Below are 16833 nucleotides of genomic sequence, written 5' to 3'. Positions count from 1 at the left end.
GGGTTTGCCTTACAGATACTGTGATTAGCCTTAAATGCTGAAGCGCAACCGTGGTGGAAAAATTCATTCGGATTGCACCTGAGCGTGCGCATCCCTTCAGCCGGCAGCAGTGACGTAGCGCGACACAGTTATGAGCACGGGCGGTCGGCCGCCGAGGATCGCCACATTGCACCTGAGGCATCTCGACGAATCAACGGGAAGCGATTCACATGCGCCGTGAGCGGTTTACTGGTCAGCCGTAACAGGTGTAACGGGGTGGTAGTTCTACGATTCGCCTGGTGTGGTTGATGATGATAGAATGTTGATGAACCAGTAGCCGTCCATTCCGGTTTAGGCTGGAAGGGAGGAGCAGCAGAGAGAAAACAGCAGAGCAGCAGAATGCAACACGTAGTTGGCACTAAGGATAGTTGGCACGTTGTTAATGCAAACAAATAAAGCAATCCTTAATGAGAACCGACTACTGGCTGGACTGACCCCAATTTAGACGAGTGACATCTGTCACTACTAACCGATGCTCCGGCAAAGCACACAAGGGGATACTTTGTCTGTATGCATGGTAATGGTGAGTTGGACAAATCTGCACTGTTGCACATGGACGGGATGCAGGATGAGAACCCCCCAGCTGAAGTGCTACTTGCCTGTCAGATTATCGCCCAGCTTGAATGTACCTTCCCGAAGACAACACACGTGTTCCGTTAAACAAAAAGGTGCGTGAATTGTGCGCATCAATTACGGTAAACGAGACTAGCGGCGGTTCCCACGTCAGAAACAACACCTCGCACAAGGGAATCTCTCGCCATTTATTTTGCATAATTTACGGGGTGGTCAAGAAGCTGTTTGGAGCGCAGATGCATATGGCAGCCCTCCTAAACCCTTCAGATAAGTGGAGCAAACGTCTGGGAGTAAAATGGGATGGGGATATTTTGTTGTTGTTGTTTGTTAGCACCTGTTTTGCTGAGAACTCTTCGCTAGAGCTTGCGATGGAGGCTGCCCCGGGAAGAAGCAGCGTCCTACACGGGAACGGTAAATAGCTGGCAACTTCAGGTGGCGTTTGGTGACTGGTGGAGAGCTAGTGGCGGTGTTCTCGGCTCGGGTCGAACGTAACCGGCTCGCGACAGTTTTTACATCTTGGAGCTATGACCATTTGAAGAAGATGAGAAGAAGAAAAAATTAACACACACACACACACACATACGAACAGATAGCAGAAGAGTTTACAAATAAGTTTCTGACTATGAGGACAAGTAAAACCTGTAGCTTTCTTCCTAAGCTAAAGAACGGGACGGAACGAGACAGGTTAAGCGGATCGTTCCGTACCGCTCTCGCACACATCTCAACTACACGGCGTAAACCGAAGCCCCGGGAAAGCTCGGTGGAGAAAGCGCTCATCTCTTCAGCTCGATTCTTGTCGATCAAGCGTGTGTGTGTGTGTGTGTGGTTGCATGTGTTGGTTGGTTTACGCGTGTGTGTAGTTTTTGGGGGGCGCCTTCTCCGGCCTACTATGCGTGTGGCGTTCTGCCCTTCTCCTTCCTGTTCCGGGCCGGGGTTTGCCTACCGAAGCTGCTGGCCAGTGATACCCAAAAACGGTGCGCACACACAGAGCAACATAGAAAGCACAAGAAAAAAAAAGAGGAGAATAAAACCATTCACAGCACCGCATCGAGCTGCGGCTCGTCATCCGACCGAAGTTGCGATCCGTCGTCGTCCCACTTGCTCAGCTGTGTGTGAGCTACCCTGCTCGTCGCTCCTTTATTATCGCCCGGTTGATCTCCTTCCCGTCCTTACCTGCCGGCTAGTTGCGCTCGTTTACGATAGTGAACGTGAGACGTGAGCGCGAGCGAGACGGAGCCAGCACGGGGATGGAGCGCAAGCGAGATCAGATCGTACGATGCGTTCCCGTTGAGCGGGCTCCGGTGCGCTCCCGATGCTGGGAGTTTGGGCCCGCGCTTGGTTTGGCTGGCTGGGTTTGGCGACTACATCGGGCTCCCTAGGCAGCACGGTTGGACATTCCCCAATCGGCTCTGCTCGCGATAGCACGTGCGCTCACTCGCAGCGCCTGTTCGCATCCTTTCAAAACGTACCAGGCTCGGGTGTTTGCAGAGTAACGGGTCCCCGGCTCTTGCTGGCCTGCTAAGGGTTACGGTTCGTCAAAGGTAACGCTTTTTTTCGTTGTTGCTGTTGTTGTTGTGTTGTAGAGAAGACGTGCCCGAGATCAAGAGATCGTGGAAAGGGAGGCTGGCAGTGATCAGTTAGTGTTGTGGTGGATTAGTGGTGGACGACGCCGTCACCATCGGTGACGGGGGCACAGGAACGCCGGCTTGTACGGTGGGTGTAGTGAGCCTTGGGCAAAACCTCGCCACACAGAGTGGTACCAGTGTTCAACAACGGTAGAAAGGAGTTATCAGAGCATCGGTGGACAGGTGCAGTTCCTCGCGAATAGCCCTTCAAGATATTGATCGTTGTACACGTGCGAGGAAGTTTTGCGGTGTAGTGAGTGTAGTGCATTTCTGGGGGACAACGAAGGTACAATAACTTCGGATGGCGTAAGTCATCAACTGCAGTAAGACCCTCAAATTGTATCGAACGTACAATCAATCCGCCATTCAACCGATCATCAAATATCACAAGCTGTCGAGAGTGTACCGGGGTCGGCATTAACCCATCAAGGAAGATCGAGGAAGTATTCTGACGCCTTCCACAGGTAGGTCCACAGTATGATGCTCCGTAATTGTTGCTTGTTAACTCAATTTTCCCCCACCCCCGGGAGATACGTGATTCATTCGGGGTCCTCAACCATCCATGTATCACCATGACCCTGGGCTCAGAAGCGATTACGCTCCAGCGTTCCAAGTGGTTGGGTTGGTGGCTACTGTTCTGCCTTCACATTGTGCTCCAGTTTTTTTTTGCCCGCAACATTCTACCCATTCCCTGCGGTCCACTCTTCCGCTTCATCGCTCGTTCCGGCCTGTCAACCCGGGGAAAATAAGAAGAAAAAAAAAACCAACAATATCCTCTCCCCGGAGAGCTCGAAAGCCCTCCAACCAGGCAACGGTTGTACGATATTCGATATCATACCGCTCACTTTCACGGTGACTGTTCCCCGGTGCTGCGCTGGACCACTGGTTTTGCTTGGACCACGTTCCACCGAAGAGGGAACACATTCCTTTAGACCCAAGAATGTGGTCTGCATCCCGAACGTCCAGCGTCCTATGACTGCGGTCAGTTAAGGTTTCGAAGACGGGAGATAGAGAGAGAGGGAGAGAGTGATGCATTAAGGTGCGCGCGTGCTCGATCGACTCGATTGCCAACGATATAACCCATATTTGCAGCAAATCTGCCATTTCCCCGTTGCGCGTGTGTGTGTTTTTTTTTTATTGCTACACTCCAGCCAATTTTGCCCCCTAAGGGGTTTGCATCCCGTACGGACAGGGTGGTACGAGAGTTAGAGTGGGACAGCCTGCATAAACAACGGAACATGTTGAATGCGTTTTGCTGCAAGTGCATCAAAAGATGTGCGCTCCCGTATATAGTGGTGTCTCGCTGAAATCGGGATTTTCTGAAGTTGAGATCTGCTGACTTTGAGAATCGTTATACTTTCAGATGTCCTACGGTTGGCTTTTTGTCTAAACCTTCTATCAAGAATTGTTATGTTAGCTTATACTTGCAACTCACATTGGAACCACGTCAGATGAGAAACCCTCAAGAATCTGAGCATTGCCAGCCGTCCAAGATCAGATGCTCACTACTGTATGTTTATTCGCCGCGTCGTTCCACTTGAGAAAGGACCGGAGCTCTTGAGTCTGATAGTGCGTGGCAAGCATGCCGCAAGAGAACCTGCAGAAATGATGCCCAAAAGGAATGCAACGTTAACGATGTGACGTGCGGGCTGGACGAAGGTAGCTGGATGTGTGGGCAGACCGGAAGGTAATGTGAGCTAGCCGGTCGGTGAGTGTGTAACGTCGGTAGCTTCATGGAAGTGTGAATCTATGCGCGGTGTAAGTTTCTGCGTGTCTTCCTCTTGAGCGAATTTGTGTCAGTAAGCACTGCTCTGGTTGTTGGCAATTGGCAAGGGAATGGATACTTAAAAGCAAGACGTTAAAGATGAGACCTTTCTTTACATTTCATTGTCGTGGTTATGATCATGATCAGGTGTACCACATATTAGATTACTGCAGACGCTACCGAAGTTAGATGGATAGGACGTTACTTATATTAGAACCCACGTATACTGGTGATCTGGACCCAAACACCTTACCATGACGCGGTAGAACCGTTCCACATCCGGAGACAGTAGTATCGGATAGTTCCTGGAATAGCGCAGGCATCTCAGCATGAGGAGTACGTTGGTAGTCTGATAGTATTGTAAGTAGAGGATGACCACGATGTTCACCAACTCTATACGCACAAGGATGTTTAAAACCCCAAGAGCGGGAAAAGCGAGAGATCACACCACCTACTACAGCAACGGGGTCATGCGCGCCATTGAGCACGTGGCTCGTTAGACATGTGTTGCATGCCGTAAAACCATTTAGCTAGCGTTTTGCGGCAGATTTGTGCTTTTTGAACGTGGAAGGAATTGGAAAGCCAGCAGCACGGATTGGGCCCGCACTGCAAGTTCAAGTCCACCCTCCACACACTTCCTATTGGTGAGATAGGCCGCCGGTCAGCTCACCAGAAAGTGGTGAAAATTGTGTTGTGTGCATGTGTGTGTGTGTCACAGTATGTGCGCAAGATTGCGGGTGCAGGCGTGCGCGCGCGCGTCTTTTGAAAATGAGGTTGGTGAAACTCTTTTCATTCTCTCTGGTCGCAGCGAGGCACTCTCTCTTTCGGTTTTCTCCTGCTCGCAAAGCAGAGCCCTCGCGCGCGTTGGGCTCGGGCGGTGTGCGTGGTGTTTTGTCTCCGAGACCCCCCCCCCCCCCGCTCACCAGCCGCCGCCCCCCATCATCGTCAGCCATAACGGGCGAGCGAAATCGGTCAGCAGGTGATATGAAGCGCGCGGACCAGGCAATAGCACAAAACGGTTGAGGGGAAGTCGATGAATCGCTAATATCGGGGTTAATATCCACACACAGCAGCCATCCAACTACACACACAGGGTCGGTCGAACGGATTTGCGCTCCATGTTTGTGTGTGTGTGTGTGCTCAAGCGCCCTTTCTGCGCACCTTCCAAGGGGTGGTTTGAGCGCGTTTTCCACCAGGTGGTTGTGTGTCTGCAGAATCATATGTTTAATTCATATCATTTCCTCCGTGCAGAGATTCGGTAATTTGTGATGGGGTTCTTCTGCTCTCTCTCTCCCTTAACACCGCATTCATCACAAACGGGACTCTATCAGGAATGGGGGGAACTAGAGAGAGCTGGGTTGAGAAGAGGGGGGAAGAAACTACCGGTCCAGTGTCCAGTGCGCGCCCCGTTCGGAACCCTAACGCTTTCCCAAAGGTGTAATAGATTTTCTAATGTGGGGCTAGTAGTAGAGGTTTGTTTTCTCTCGTTGAACAAGTCGACCGGTATTTTCTTCGTGGTATATTTATAATAAAATGGGGGCATTTTCTTCTCACCTGTGAAATGAGATATCGCTTATAGTATTTATTTATAATAATAAGTCCCAGAGAAGAAATGTTATTGAATTATGTATCCTCCCCCTTCATGGTTGATAAATGTAAAAACTTCTAAATATGTGACGAGCTTCGGCTCCGCGAGGGTCTCTCTCTAATTAGAGATTCGAACTAACGACCGATGACGCGTGGGATCGTGTCACTAAGCACGACACTGCAGGACCTCCCATGCGGAGTGCCGATAAGAGAGCAATAAAAACATCCGTTGTAATGCGACGAGCTTATCCCATCGCTAACGCACGACCGGATACATGACTTAAATTCGTTTCTCGTCTACAGTTGCCTTGTCACAGAACCGAAATTAAACCCTTTTTCTTTCTAAAAGCTATATTTCCTATGCGGAAATAGCCCTTCGAACCGTTTCGTTTTCGTTTTGGGCGTGCAGTTGGCGGCGTTGTCGTCGTATCTTTGGCACGACAACCGTTCCCTGTCTTCGCGGATAAGGAAAGCTTATCCCTTCCACCTGCGTGCGCGATCTCGTGAGAAGAAGCACAACGGGTCGCCTAGGTTGCTGCTCGAAGTCAATCAAACGGAATTATGCTTTCACCGATTATTTCCATCCACCTCGCGCCGGCTTAGAACCGGCAGTGGAAAGGCGGAGGCAGCTTCCCCTTCGCATGCGGCGCAAGTGTGGGTATAATAACGAAAACCGAAGACCGAAGAAAATAGAAAATTTTCCCGAGTGAAAACGTTTCCCGAACGATAACGATAAACCGCAAGCGTTATTAGTTGTCATTATCTAATGACTACCTTGCTTGCGGCACGGTTTTCGGTACGGTTTTTTTCGCAACGTGATTTCTCTCTCGGAAACGTTTTTCACCCGGTTGAACCGTTTAAACGGTTTACCGTCTTCGTGGAGGGGTTTTTCTGTTGTTGTTGTTCTTGTTGTTTTTCCTTCTGCTCTGCTACAACCGCTGTCTCTCCAACACTGTTGTTTGTCCATTCCGTTCCGTTCGGTTGTTTGATCTCAGGCGGAGAAGGAGGTCTCTTGCCGACTCAACGAAAAAGTAAAAAAAAAACCGATCCGACACTTTGAGAGCACGACGTCAATTAACGTATCAAAAAACCTGGAGCGTCCACGTAAAACCGGCGGAAGCTGCAGGAGATTTGATTCGGCCATTATCGAACCTGGGTGGGTGGAAGAGAGATGGGAGCGGAAGGTTATGTCTTGAATGGGACATCGAATGGCGTTATATTTCAAAGAAGTCGGCACCATTTATCGACCTTCTTTTTTTCTCCGCCCTTCCTGTCGCTCACAAATGAGCTGTCAGGTGGCAAATCCATGTGTCAACCGATCAGTGCTTTGATTTTGACAAGCAGATCGAACACAGATGGAGGAAGAGAGAGAGGGAGAGAGTGTGGAGGGCGATAAAGCAAAGGCTCACAGCATCCATGTCAGCGCTGACGGACATTCCAGAGAAATTCCTGCAGGAGGAGTAAAACAAAAAGTCAAGCTCCATACATTCCAGTTTATTTATCTTGGAGAACCTGTGAAGGGATAGTCCGGATATAGCGCGTGTAGTGTATGTTCCGTTGTCATTCGTGGTGACAATCGTTTGGGACCACTTTTCCTTTACCGAGGTGTTAACCGATGGGCATTAGTTATCTCGTTTCAATAGCCAAGATATAGCCTAAAAGATCGGTTAGCCAAACCTTACAGAACAGATATTCTTAGGACCCTGGAGGAAGTTCACTGAGGCCCGTTTTTTTTTTGTTGGGAGGGAAATTGGAACCACAGTAACCACTTCCTCTCGTTCCGGATGGGGCCGGCCAACCGGTGTGATTGATCAATAATTAAAAATCCATTAAGCGCTCGTATTTGGGCACAGCGCGCCATCGAAAACTACACTGCGGAGTTAAAAGAAGACAACAGCAACAACAAAAAAAAAGGATGCTCTGGGCCTGCCGTTTGCACACAACGGGTTTACATTCCTGTGCTAGGTGCGGCGTTGAAATCCAGCTGGCGGTACACCAGCCGGTGCAACGTACCAACTGCCAAATGGTAGGAATGAGAGAGCAGAACAAACTTTCTTTTTCTCATAATACCCTTATTTCAGAGTTACGTCTCGCGGTGTTTGTGCCACACCGACCAGGTTGGCTTGCTTTCGCCCGGTACCTAGTCGTTTTTCCTTCACCGTACACTACCTCCACCAGGTTCGATGGTGCTTCTGGGGCAACACTCTAGGGGCGATCTGTGCTTCGATCTACTAAAAAACCAGTGTACAGTAAACCCGCCACCCAGCGCTAATGTAGCAAAACGTCATCGAACGCCCAGGTCTCAGACGCTTCCAATGCTTTCTTTCCTGCGGAGCCTGCGTTAGTCATCAGGGTGGGAAAACACGTTAAAAATTTCACGCGGTGTGAGGTTTTCCTTCGCCAAAGCGGCGCTTGATGAATGGTAATTTCTGATCAGCTACATCGTTTCTTCGTAGGTTCATTTTTCATTCGACGGTACGGTGTTCCCACGGATTCGGGAGTCTACCGGCTGATGCTTTGCTGGGGTTGGGAAAAGTGTGCTGTGAGGGTATGTCGGAAAGAATATCTAATGACTACTCCGACTACAACCAGTGAGAGTTAACAAAGTTAGCTGAGAACAGGTAGTACAGTGACCGACATTTCCATAACTCTCTCAAGTATTGAAGTGAACATCTTCATGCCTACACCTGTCAGCGGCGTCGCAGAAAGAGGTGTCCTGATAAATATCGCATCCAGCACATCGCCCAGCGAGAACGCCACAGCCCCAAACCGACGTCTGGAATGTGGAAAGCTTGGAACAGAAATCGCAACACTCCCGACCGTACGTAACGGTGGGTCCTTCAGTGAAAGCTCTCGAGCCGGCCGTACCGGCCGATGCGCATTCCTTTGCACGATCAGGGCCGAGACGCTTCCGCGCGTTAATCGCGGCGAAGATCGCCTGCCCGGTTTCGCCGCTGTCGGCCCTGCCATTTTGGATCGTCATAATTTTGCCCGAAAGCCTTTTGCGGGCGCACCTTGCGCAGAATGTGTGAAGTTTTGCTAGTGCCCGGGTGTTGGGCGATTTTGGTGTCTGTTCGGGAAGCTGCCCGCTCTATCTCACCGTGAGGTTGCTGAAGAAAATTTCGTTACACGCTTAATGTGTTTTTAGTTTGTGCGTTTGAATAATTCATCAACCGAAAGCGGTGTAGTAGCGGTGAGAAATGGTCGTGTTACCCGCACGAAGAACAGCTCCAGCTGTATCCGGGGGCTGTCGAATTAAGTGCTATATTTTAATTATTGAATAAACAACTAAAAGGTAGTATTTAGGAGTTGCTCGTAGACGGTGGAGATCTCGCACGAAGCTTTCACCAGGAAATAAAACACAGATTTCCTATGCTATTGTGCGTTCATTCTGGTGAGGTGATTGGATTGATCTTATTTCGGCGTGGTTGGTGACCAGACTGCTCGGACCAGCTCGGTCCGGGGTTGTGTCAAATTACGGTCATAACACGCGATACGAGTGCATAATGAGTAGCTGCACCATCATTTTCAGCCATTATCTCCAACGAAGCGTTTCGGAAGAGGGCGATTTTACTTGAGGATCTCTCCAGCTGTAGTTACTTGCTCCATTTGTTACAAAGTAAGAGAGAGAGAGAGAGAGAGAGAGACGAAAAAGAAGGGTAGAAGATACTTTGCCAGCTACAACGTACAGCTCACCTGTCGCTTAGCATGCCATCCAATCAGTAAGACAGTAGGTCAATCAGTGTTATACTCGGTCTGCGGTGGTCCCGCAATAATCGTTTCGCCTTCTGAGTGGTCTGAGTGGGTTATGTAGGACGTCTCCAGAGCCTAGAAACGTACTACCGGAAATACCGAAGTGTTCTGATGCGTCGTCTATAAGGTTCTCGGGACACGAAATAAAGGAAAGTGCTAACAAGCGAGCGATCGGTTTGACGTACAGTTGCTAATGCATCTCTTCATCTGTCTTCAGTGCCACTTGATCTGTCAGTCTATTGTAAAGTGAATTTCTTCCCCCCCCCCCCCCCACACCCTAGACGCCACTAAAGCTATGCCGGGCAGCTTTCCGACAGGCATGAGAAAAACTGTCTAATCACCATGCAAACAAATAAATCAACTCCATTTCATCGAGCCGGTCGGCCGATGCGTCAAGCCGACGCGACGCTCCCGCGTGTTGTCGCCCGTGGGGCCACTCTCGGGTGAAAGTGACCGGAACGACGGTTGCACGAATTCCACGAAAGTGAAGCGTCATTGTAGCGGTGGATCCAGTCGATCCAGTATCATGCCGTGGGGAGATGCAATCGAATTTGATCGGTCCACAGGGAGAGCTATCATAACCCGGTTTGTTGACTACCCATTCACCTGTGAGGTTTGATGGTGGCTCGGCGGGGAATTGTGTCTCCTGTGACAATGACAGCAATGTTAGCAAATCTGAAACTAATACCCTGCATCAGGGATCAGTGAGGCGGACGAGTTGTAGTTTCATTTCGGCGTTAGATTTCAATGGGCTCTGTTGAACGATTGTTGTTGGAGGTCTAGTTGTACAAGCATTTGTGTGAAGTGATGCTAGTCGAAACATCTCATTGTTTGCTCTATTTATACTTTTTACATCTTCTTTTTCTTCCTCAAATGCATTTACAGATCAATCAATCCAAGGGACTCGTCTCGCTTCCATCGCACCGACCAGTCTCCACCTAACGGCTCCAACCATGTGGAGCACGGGTAGGGGTCCTAACCCGATGTGGGCCCATCGAATTATTCTGATTGCGCTCTGCTACCTGGTAAGTATTAGCTATAAGACGCCCCAATAACTGCAATAACTCTCACTCAACCGTCTCACCGTTTCAACTGCGGCCTTGGTAGTTCTCAAGAAACGGTAGTGTACTCTCAGCTTACCTTCTTGAGGTATCAGAAGAGCTCAATCAATGCATGCTCATTTAATGGGCCTCCACCATACTACATAACCTCAAATTACATAGAATTGTGTTAATGCGTTCGTCTGCCAGTCAGCCGGGAGTGAGTGGTAATACTTCCAATTGCTTCCAACTCGCTCGCTGGGCGTCCCGGTGCCACGTCCCCGGGCCGTACAATGAAGAAATAAATTAAAATTCCGACATCCCGATAATGATATGTGTGGGGCCGTTTTTTGTTTTTTTAGTTCCCTCCAATGCCACTTTACCAACTCTCCCTCAACCTGTTCTTGCCCGTTGCACCACTCACGCCGTTGACTGTTGGACCGAGCGTGCTGTCTTCTCCACACGCTGCTATACCTTTCTCGTGGTGCGAACGAAAGAAGGCTGCAAGCGTAGGCTAGAAAGCCGCCAGGTCCAACCGGTAGCCCGGTAGAAGCATCAAGCGGATTAAAAACAGAATAATAAGAGGCGATGAGTGGCGATCGAAAACGCATCTAGAAAACACGACCCAACCCAACACGTTCCCAGTGAATGGCTGTGTGCCTGTATGCGTGTGTATTTTGTTCCTTTTTTTGTTTTGTCCGATTGATTGGTGCGCACGCAGCGGACTAAGGTGAGAGATGGCTCGCCGGTAGAGTACGTAGCAATCCCATTAGTGATGAAAAATGAAAGTATAATTAAAATCGGCGGCCTACAATAAAAACCACAGAAATTCCGATTCCATGCCGGATTTTCGGGGGGCGTCGGAATCTCGGAAGAACACATTACTGGAGCAGTTTGAGAGGCATTCACACCGATGGTGGTCTCACTCTTACTGAAACTGCCACCAGTAACTTGTGCGCGCAGTCGTCTCGTGTCAGAACTCGAGGCCGAGAAAGCAAACCATCTACACCAGTGTTAATGACAGCAGCGCTCAACCTACTTTTCTTGGGCTGGGTCCGTAGTTTTTGACGCCTTGTACGGTGGTGCAGTTTTTCGGGCTTTTAATTTTTGGTGGCGATTTAAGCCCATTTTAAGATTCGAAACATCTGACAAGAATCTGATGAGTGAGTTATGTTGCTATAACTTGTGGGCTAGCCCAAAAGTACAGGACCTGACTATTCAACTACGGGTCCTGCAAGCTAAGACATGCTGGAGGTTAGTAGTACTAAAGACCTAAAGTAGCTATCTACAAGCTATGTCCAACATCAGCTTAACGACAAGGAAAGTTCCACACGACCTTTACTTTGAGATACTTTTCCAACCATCGCCGAACAACACTGCATCGGAATTTATAGACCAGAGACCGGTTGGTCGGACACACTGTGGCCGGTTTTATTCTAGAAGGGAGAAACAAGTTTTCCCTTGGCATACATTTGCTTGACTTTGGCTGAAGAGGAAACAAAATTGAAAAAAAGGCATGTACTCTCCGTTGAAAGTACATTTGTTTAGATTGTGGTGACTTCTTTCTATCAAAAAAGTCTGTTTATACTCCTCAAAACAGATCAATCTAGCTGCACCGACGAACGAAATCTGGCCCGTAGAACGTCCGGATGGTATGCCCTCAATAACGGCCCTGGAGGTGATGTGCGGCAAGGATCACATGGACGTTCATCTATCATTTTCCGCGCCGTTCGAAGGGATCGTAAGCTCCAAAGGTAAGTTGTTTGTTGATGGGACCGTTTGAAGTTATACACCTTCCTGTAACCGCACGCTTTCGACAGGCCAACATAGCGATCCTCGATGCATCTATGTGCCACCGTCGACGGGGAAAACGTTCTTTACCTTCCGCATCTCGTACTCGCGCTGCGGCACCAAACCCGACCTAAATGGGCAATTCTACGAGAACACTGTCGTGGTGCAGTATGACAAGGATCTGCTCGAGGTGTGGGACGAAGCGAAACGGTTACGGTGCGAGTGGTTCAACGATTACGAAAAGACGGCCTCCAAACCGCCGATGGTTATTGCCGATCTGGACGTTATACAGCTGGACTTCCGAGGTACGTAGCCGGTAAATGTGCTTCTTCTCCGGAAAAGTTAACGTTTCTCCTCCCGGAACAGGTGACAATGTGGACTGTTGGATGGAGATACAGCAGGGTAAGGGACCATGGGCACCGGCTGTGAGTGGTATTGTACCGCTCGGTTCCACCATGACGCTGGTCGTCGCGATCAATGATTTCCGGGGCGAGTTTGATATGCGCGTCAAGAGCTGTGTCGCATCGGACGGCGCCGGACACGTGATTAAGCTGTCGGATGAGTACGGTTGCGTACTGCGACCGAAGATGATTTCTCGCTTCCTGAAGGCGCGTGCCCCGGACGATAAGGCGTCGGTGATTACGTACGCGTTCTTCCACGCCTTCAAGTTCCCGGACGCGCTCAGTGTGCACATCAAGTGTAAGGTAGAAATTTGCCGACACGGTTGTCTGGACCACTGTCAGCACAGTGGTGCTCCGGTGGGCGGTACGGCGAGCGTGCCCGGTGGACCAAAGCAGCACGATCTGCTCGAGCGCAAGGATACGCTGGTGAATCAGAACAGCAACGACATACTGGCCGGTGACTCGGCGGAAGATCTGGACTCGGGCATGAACGGGCAGGATGTGTACTACGACGACATTATCCACACGGAGAAACATCTCAACCAGTACAAGAAACCGATGCCGAATCAGCCACCGAAGAAGAAGGACAGCTACCTACAGTACCACCATCACAATCGCGAACCGATGGACGACATTGAGTCACTGTTCCTGAGCGACCATTCGGCAATGTCGGCCGACATGATGAAGAAGCAATCGCAGGGACCGCCGGGACCTATCGGTGGTGGTATGCCGGGTATGCCCGGTATGCCGGGCATGCCTGGTATGGGCATGGGTCCGGGCAAGTATCCTCCCCAACCGATGCAGCAGATGGGACAGAAGCCGATGCCGGGCCCAGGTACGCCGATGGATGACGATAAGTTCCCGCACGGACCGCGCCAGATGGATGCGGAGAAGCGTATGGGTTTGCCGGCCGTCGCCGGTCCACGGGCATTGAATCTGGATGCGGATGATGTACAGAACCAGAGCTACAACCAGGCTGGTTCGCGGTTGCGTCAGCGACGCTCGGTACGCGTCACCGATCGGCAGGCCCGTTCGGCGGACATTGGCGTGAGTGGCATTTACGAGGTTATCTCCGAGGCGGACTTAGCGTTCAACCCGGACAGCAAGCAGGAAGCGGTAACCGTATTCCAGGGCAAAATAACGGAGGAGGTAGTCTACGGTATCTGTATGCCGGTGCCGGGCTTTAGCATTCTCTTCATACTGGTCATTTCGGCGACCATCATTTCTGCGCTGATTGCCGGTTCGCTGCTGTACAGATATCAGCTGCAGAAGGAAATGATTGCGAATCGGACGCAGAGCCACAACGCGCCCATGAACTCGATCGCCACGTGGATGACGTTACGTCTGTTCCGGTCCCGGCATAATGGGCCGGTAGTTGGTGGAGCGGCTGCCGTCCGTCCGATGGATCTGAACGCCAGTAACCAGTGAGGATGAGGTGGGCAGCACCGACAGTGTAGTGCCCAACACACTCCAACACACAACCTCACACACACACACAGTCCTAAGTCTCTCTATGCAAAACAGTAAGATCTTATTGAAGATTTTTTGTAAGGTTTAGTTATTCCCTTCTTCGCGCACTATACCTTCTTGCGTCGTACGTGAGAAGAATGCGCGTTTGTTGCCGATCAGGATCGATCGAACTAGCCTCATCAACCTACCTTTTACATCTACACACACACACACACACACACACACACACACACACAGTGGCGGTTTAAGCCGCTTGGAGGCTCCCTACACAGACTGAAACTGGGCCAGGATTCGTGGCGGGACTTATGGAGTACGGGGTCCTCTAAATCGATGGAGACTCTTAGAACTCCACAGCCAGGACCCCAAGCGGCTGCTTAGTTTTGTTGATACTTTGATCCGCTCCTGTACACACACACACATACAGACATACATACATTCACTTACACATGAATACATTCCATACACACGCCTTTCATCCTTTCTCATCTTCTCGGGTTTATTGCAATATTTATTAATCAATAATTAACTGTACGAGAAGGGAGAAAACCATTGATCGATTCCGACGTTGTTTGATAGAGGGAAGATATATAAAAACAAAAAAATGCGTATGAAACGCAATTAGCAATTATCGTGACAGCTGCTTCGCATCCTTCTTGCTGAAGTTGAAGCTGTCGTATTTGTTATAAGACCCTGGGGTGGTAGTTAAATTACTTTTTGGTGTGCGTGTTTTCTAGTATCTCGAATGAATGTTCACCGTACTTATATTTGATCTATATTACTACCGGTGATTATCGTTATATTTAATCCAATCGATTATGGACTAGTGTCGGTCGTATTTTGCTAAAGTTATAACTGCAGACTATCGTTATCGTGCCGGTTCGCACCGCACGGCAACACCGAAGCGTAACCTGTCTTGTGACACTAACAAAGATTAAACTAAAAATCCGTTTTAGAGTTTATTTATTTAATCTAAACTGCGTATTAAAATCAAAAAAACAAAAAACAAAATGTAAGTAAGCCTTCTTTTGAGACGAAACCAAGACCTAGAGCCAAGGAGAAAGGGGGGCGAACGTTTGCCCGGTAGTGCGTGGGAGGGTAGTACATCTCCCACCTAACATGGCCGCGCTGAGGAGAGTAGACTGAAGATCGACAGCTTGGTAGTTAAGGGACGGCCTGTTTTTTTTTGCTTCTCTCGCGTAAGCCCAGTCGATCCATCTACGCGCGATCGTGCGTAGCAAACAGTATCAGTTAGCCGTGGTAGTAATGTTAAATCTGCGCACTAATGTCAGCAGTGCGCGAGAAATATGCTCAATTTAGTATTTGTTTGTTTATAGTAGGCGCAACACGTGTGCAACACTGAGGAAGCGTGGTAGGAGGCAGGTATTTATTTATTGGCGAGTTGCTCCGCTAGTTGATACTCCATCCGTGCAATGTTTATACCTGTTGACTTGATATTTGACGAAGCATGTATATCGGCGTTGGGTTGTATATGCTTAGAAGCTTAGTGTACTGTGTACGTTTATCAACTGGTGGAACAAATAAAACACTTCATTATTTAAATTGGTCTGTGTGGGTTTTGTGTTTTTTCTGTTTGCTTGGGTTTGTTCAGGATAATTGGACTATTAAAAAATTTAGAATACAATATATGCTGTAGAATTTCCTCGCTACCCGTTACGATGGGTTGGCCATTTCATTAGAGTTTTTTTTCAGATGACTTAGCACGATTTAGATTTTCAAAATCTTAAAAGATTTGGTAGAGGTTGGCGCTCAGTCCTACTCGTCCAAGGGGGCGTCATCTAAGGAAACCCATCCAAAGGAACTCGTTCAAGAAATCTGGTCAAGAGGTCTGCTACTGTACCGCAGGAGGCCTCGTCTAAGGAGACTCTTGCAAGGGGGCTCGTCATAGGATATTTTCTCAAGAAGACTCTTTCACGGGGATTCATCTAAATGGACTCATTTACACCGTTAGCTACTACATCCGATGGGGACTCGTCCAAGGGAACTTCTTCCGAAGGGGACTCGTCCAAGAAGAACTCGTAAAAGAGAGCTTCGTCCAAGGGGACTCGTCCAAAGAGACTCGTCCAATTTGGCCTGGCCTCCACTCGTCCAATTCGCCGAAACTTATTAATTATTCTTCTTCTTTGGTACCAACACATTCGAAAGGTCTGTCGATCTCTGATTCTCCCGTGTCAGGACAGGCGCCGCTACCCAATCTACCATCGGACCTCGGAATCTCCAAGCGCCGGAAAACTGTGAACATCTTTCCCAGTAGGATAATCGATAATAGAAATTATCGTAGCTTAGTTGGCTTGCTGGGTAGAAAAGTGCGATTACTTACCGTCCAACGTGAACATTGAATTGATGGCCTACATTCAGGGATCAACGAACTGCGAACTTGCGCCTCAAGGAAGAAGCGCCATCTGTGGTTTGGTAAAGAAACCTTCGAATGATCTGACCTCCATGAACGATCGCAAAAAATAGCTAGTTTTCTTTAATAAAAGTGATTTAGATTATTGAATTTATAGTTTCTCATAGTATATCGCAATTAAATAATCACATGTTATGTAACCTGCGTTGAAGAACTTTAGCCAAAATAGGTGCATTTGCTTGCACCTCTCCCTACCTACTTTCTGCTTGTGTATTTTTTCTTACATGAACCACCCTGTGCGGCATCTGTGTTGTTATTTTGTGAAACTTCAAACCACAATCATCACTACATGTTTAAACGTATCCGAAAAGAATAAAAAATATAAAAAAAACATTTATTTCCTGCAATGATCGCATACGGC

At 48.9% G+C, this 16833-nt stretch overlaps 1 protein-coding gene across 2 annotated transcripts; it reads left to right on the top strand.

The window, feature by feature from the left end:
* Positions 1-998: 998 nt before the first annotated feature.
* Positions 999-15785, top strand: LOC118507666. 2 transcript variants are annotated; one of them, XM_036046447.1, is made up of 5 exons: positions 999-2701; positions 10228-10367; positions 11983-12136; positions 12203-12478; positions 12540-15785. In XM_036046447.1, exons 2-5 carry the CDS (start codon positions 10296-10298, stop codon positions 14000-14002), a joined length of 1965 nt encoding a protein of 654 aa, XP_035902340.1. In that variant the 5' UTR covers positions 999-2701; positions 10228-10295; the 3' UTR covers positions 14003-15785. The 2 variants fall into 2 exon arrangements, with proteins under 2 accessions (XP_035902340.1, XP_035902350.1); XM_036046457.1 differs by lacking the exon at positions 999-2701 and adding an exon at positions 10027-10119.
* Positions 15786-16833: the final 1048 nt, after the last annotated feature.

The sequence above is a fragment of the Anopheles stephensi genome, chromosome X (assembly GCF_013141755.1).
Source record: "Anopheles stephensi strain Indian chromosome X, UCI_ANSTEP_V1.0, whole genome shotgun sequence".
NCBI classification, from domain to species: Eukaryota; Metazoa; Arthropoda; class Insecta; order Diptera; family Culicidae; genus Anopheles; species Anopheles stephensi.
The sequence above is the reverse complement of the archived record's forward strand: the minus strand, read 5'-3'. Positions and strand labels throughout refer to the sequence as shown.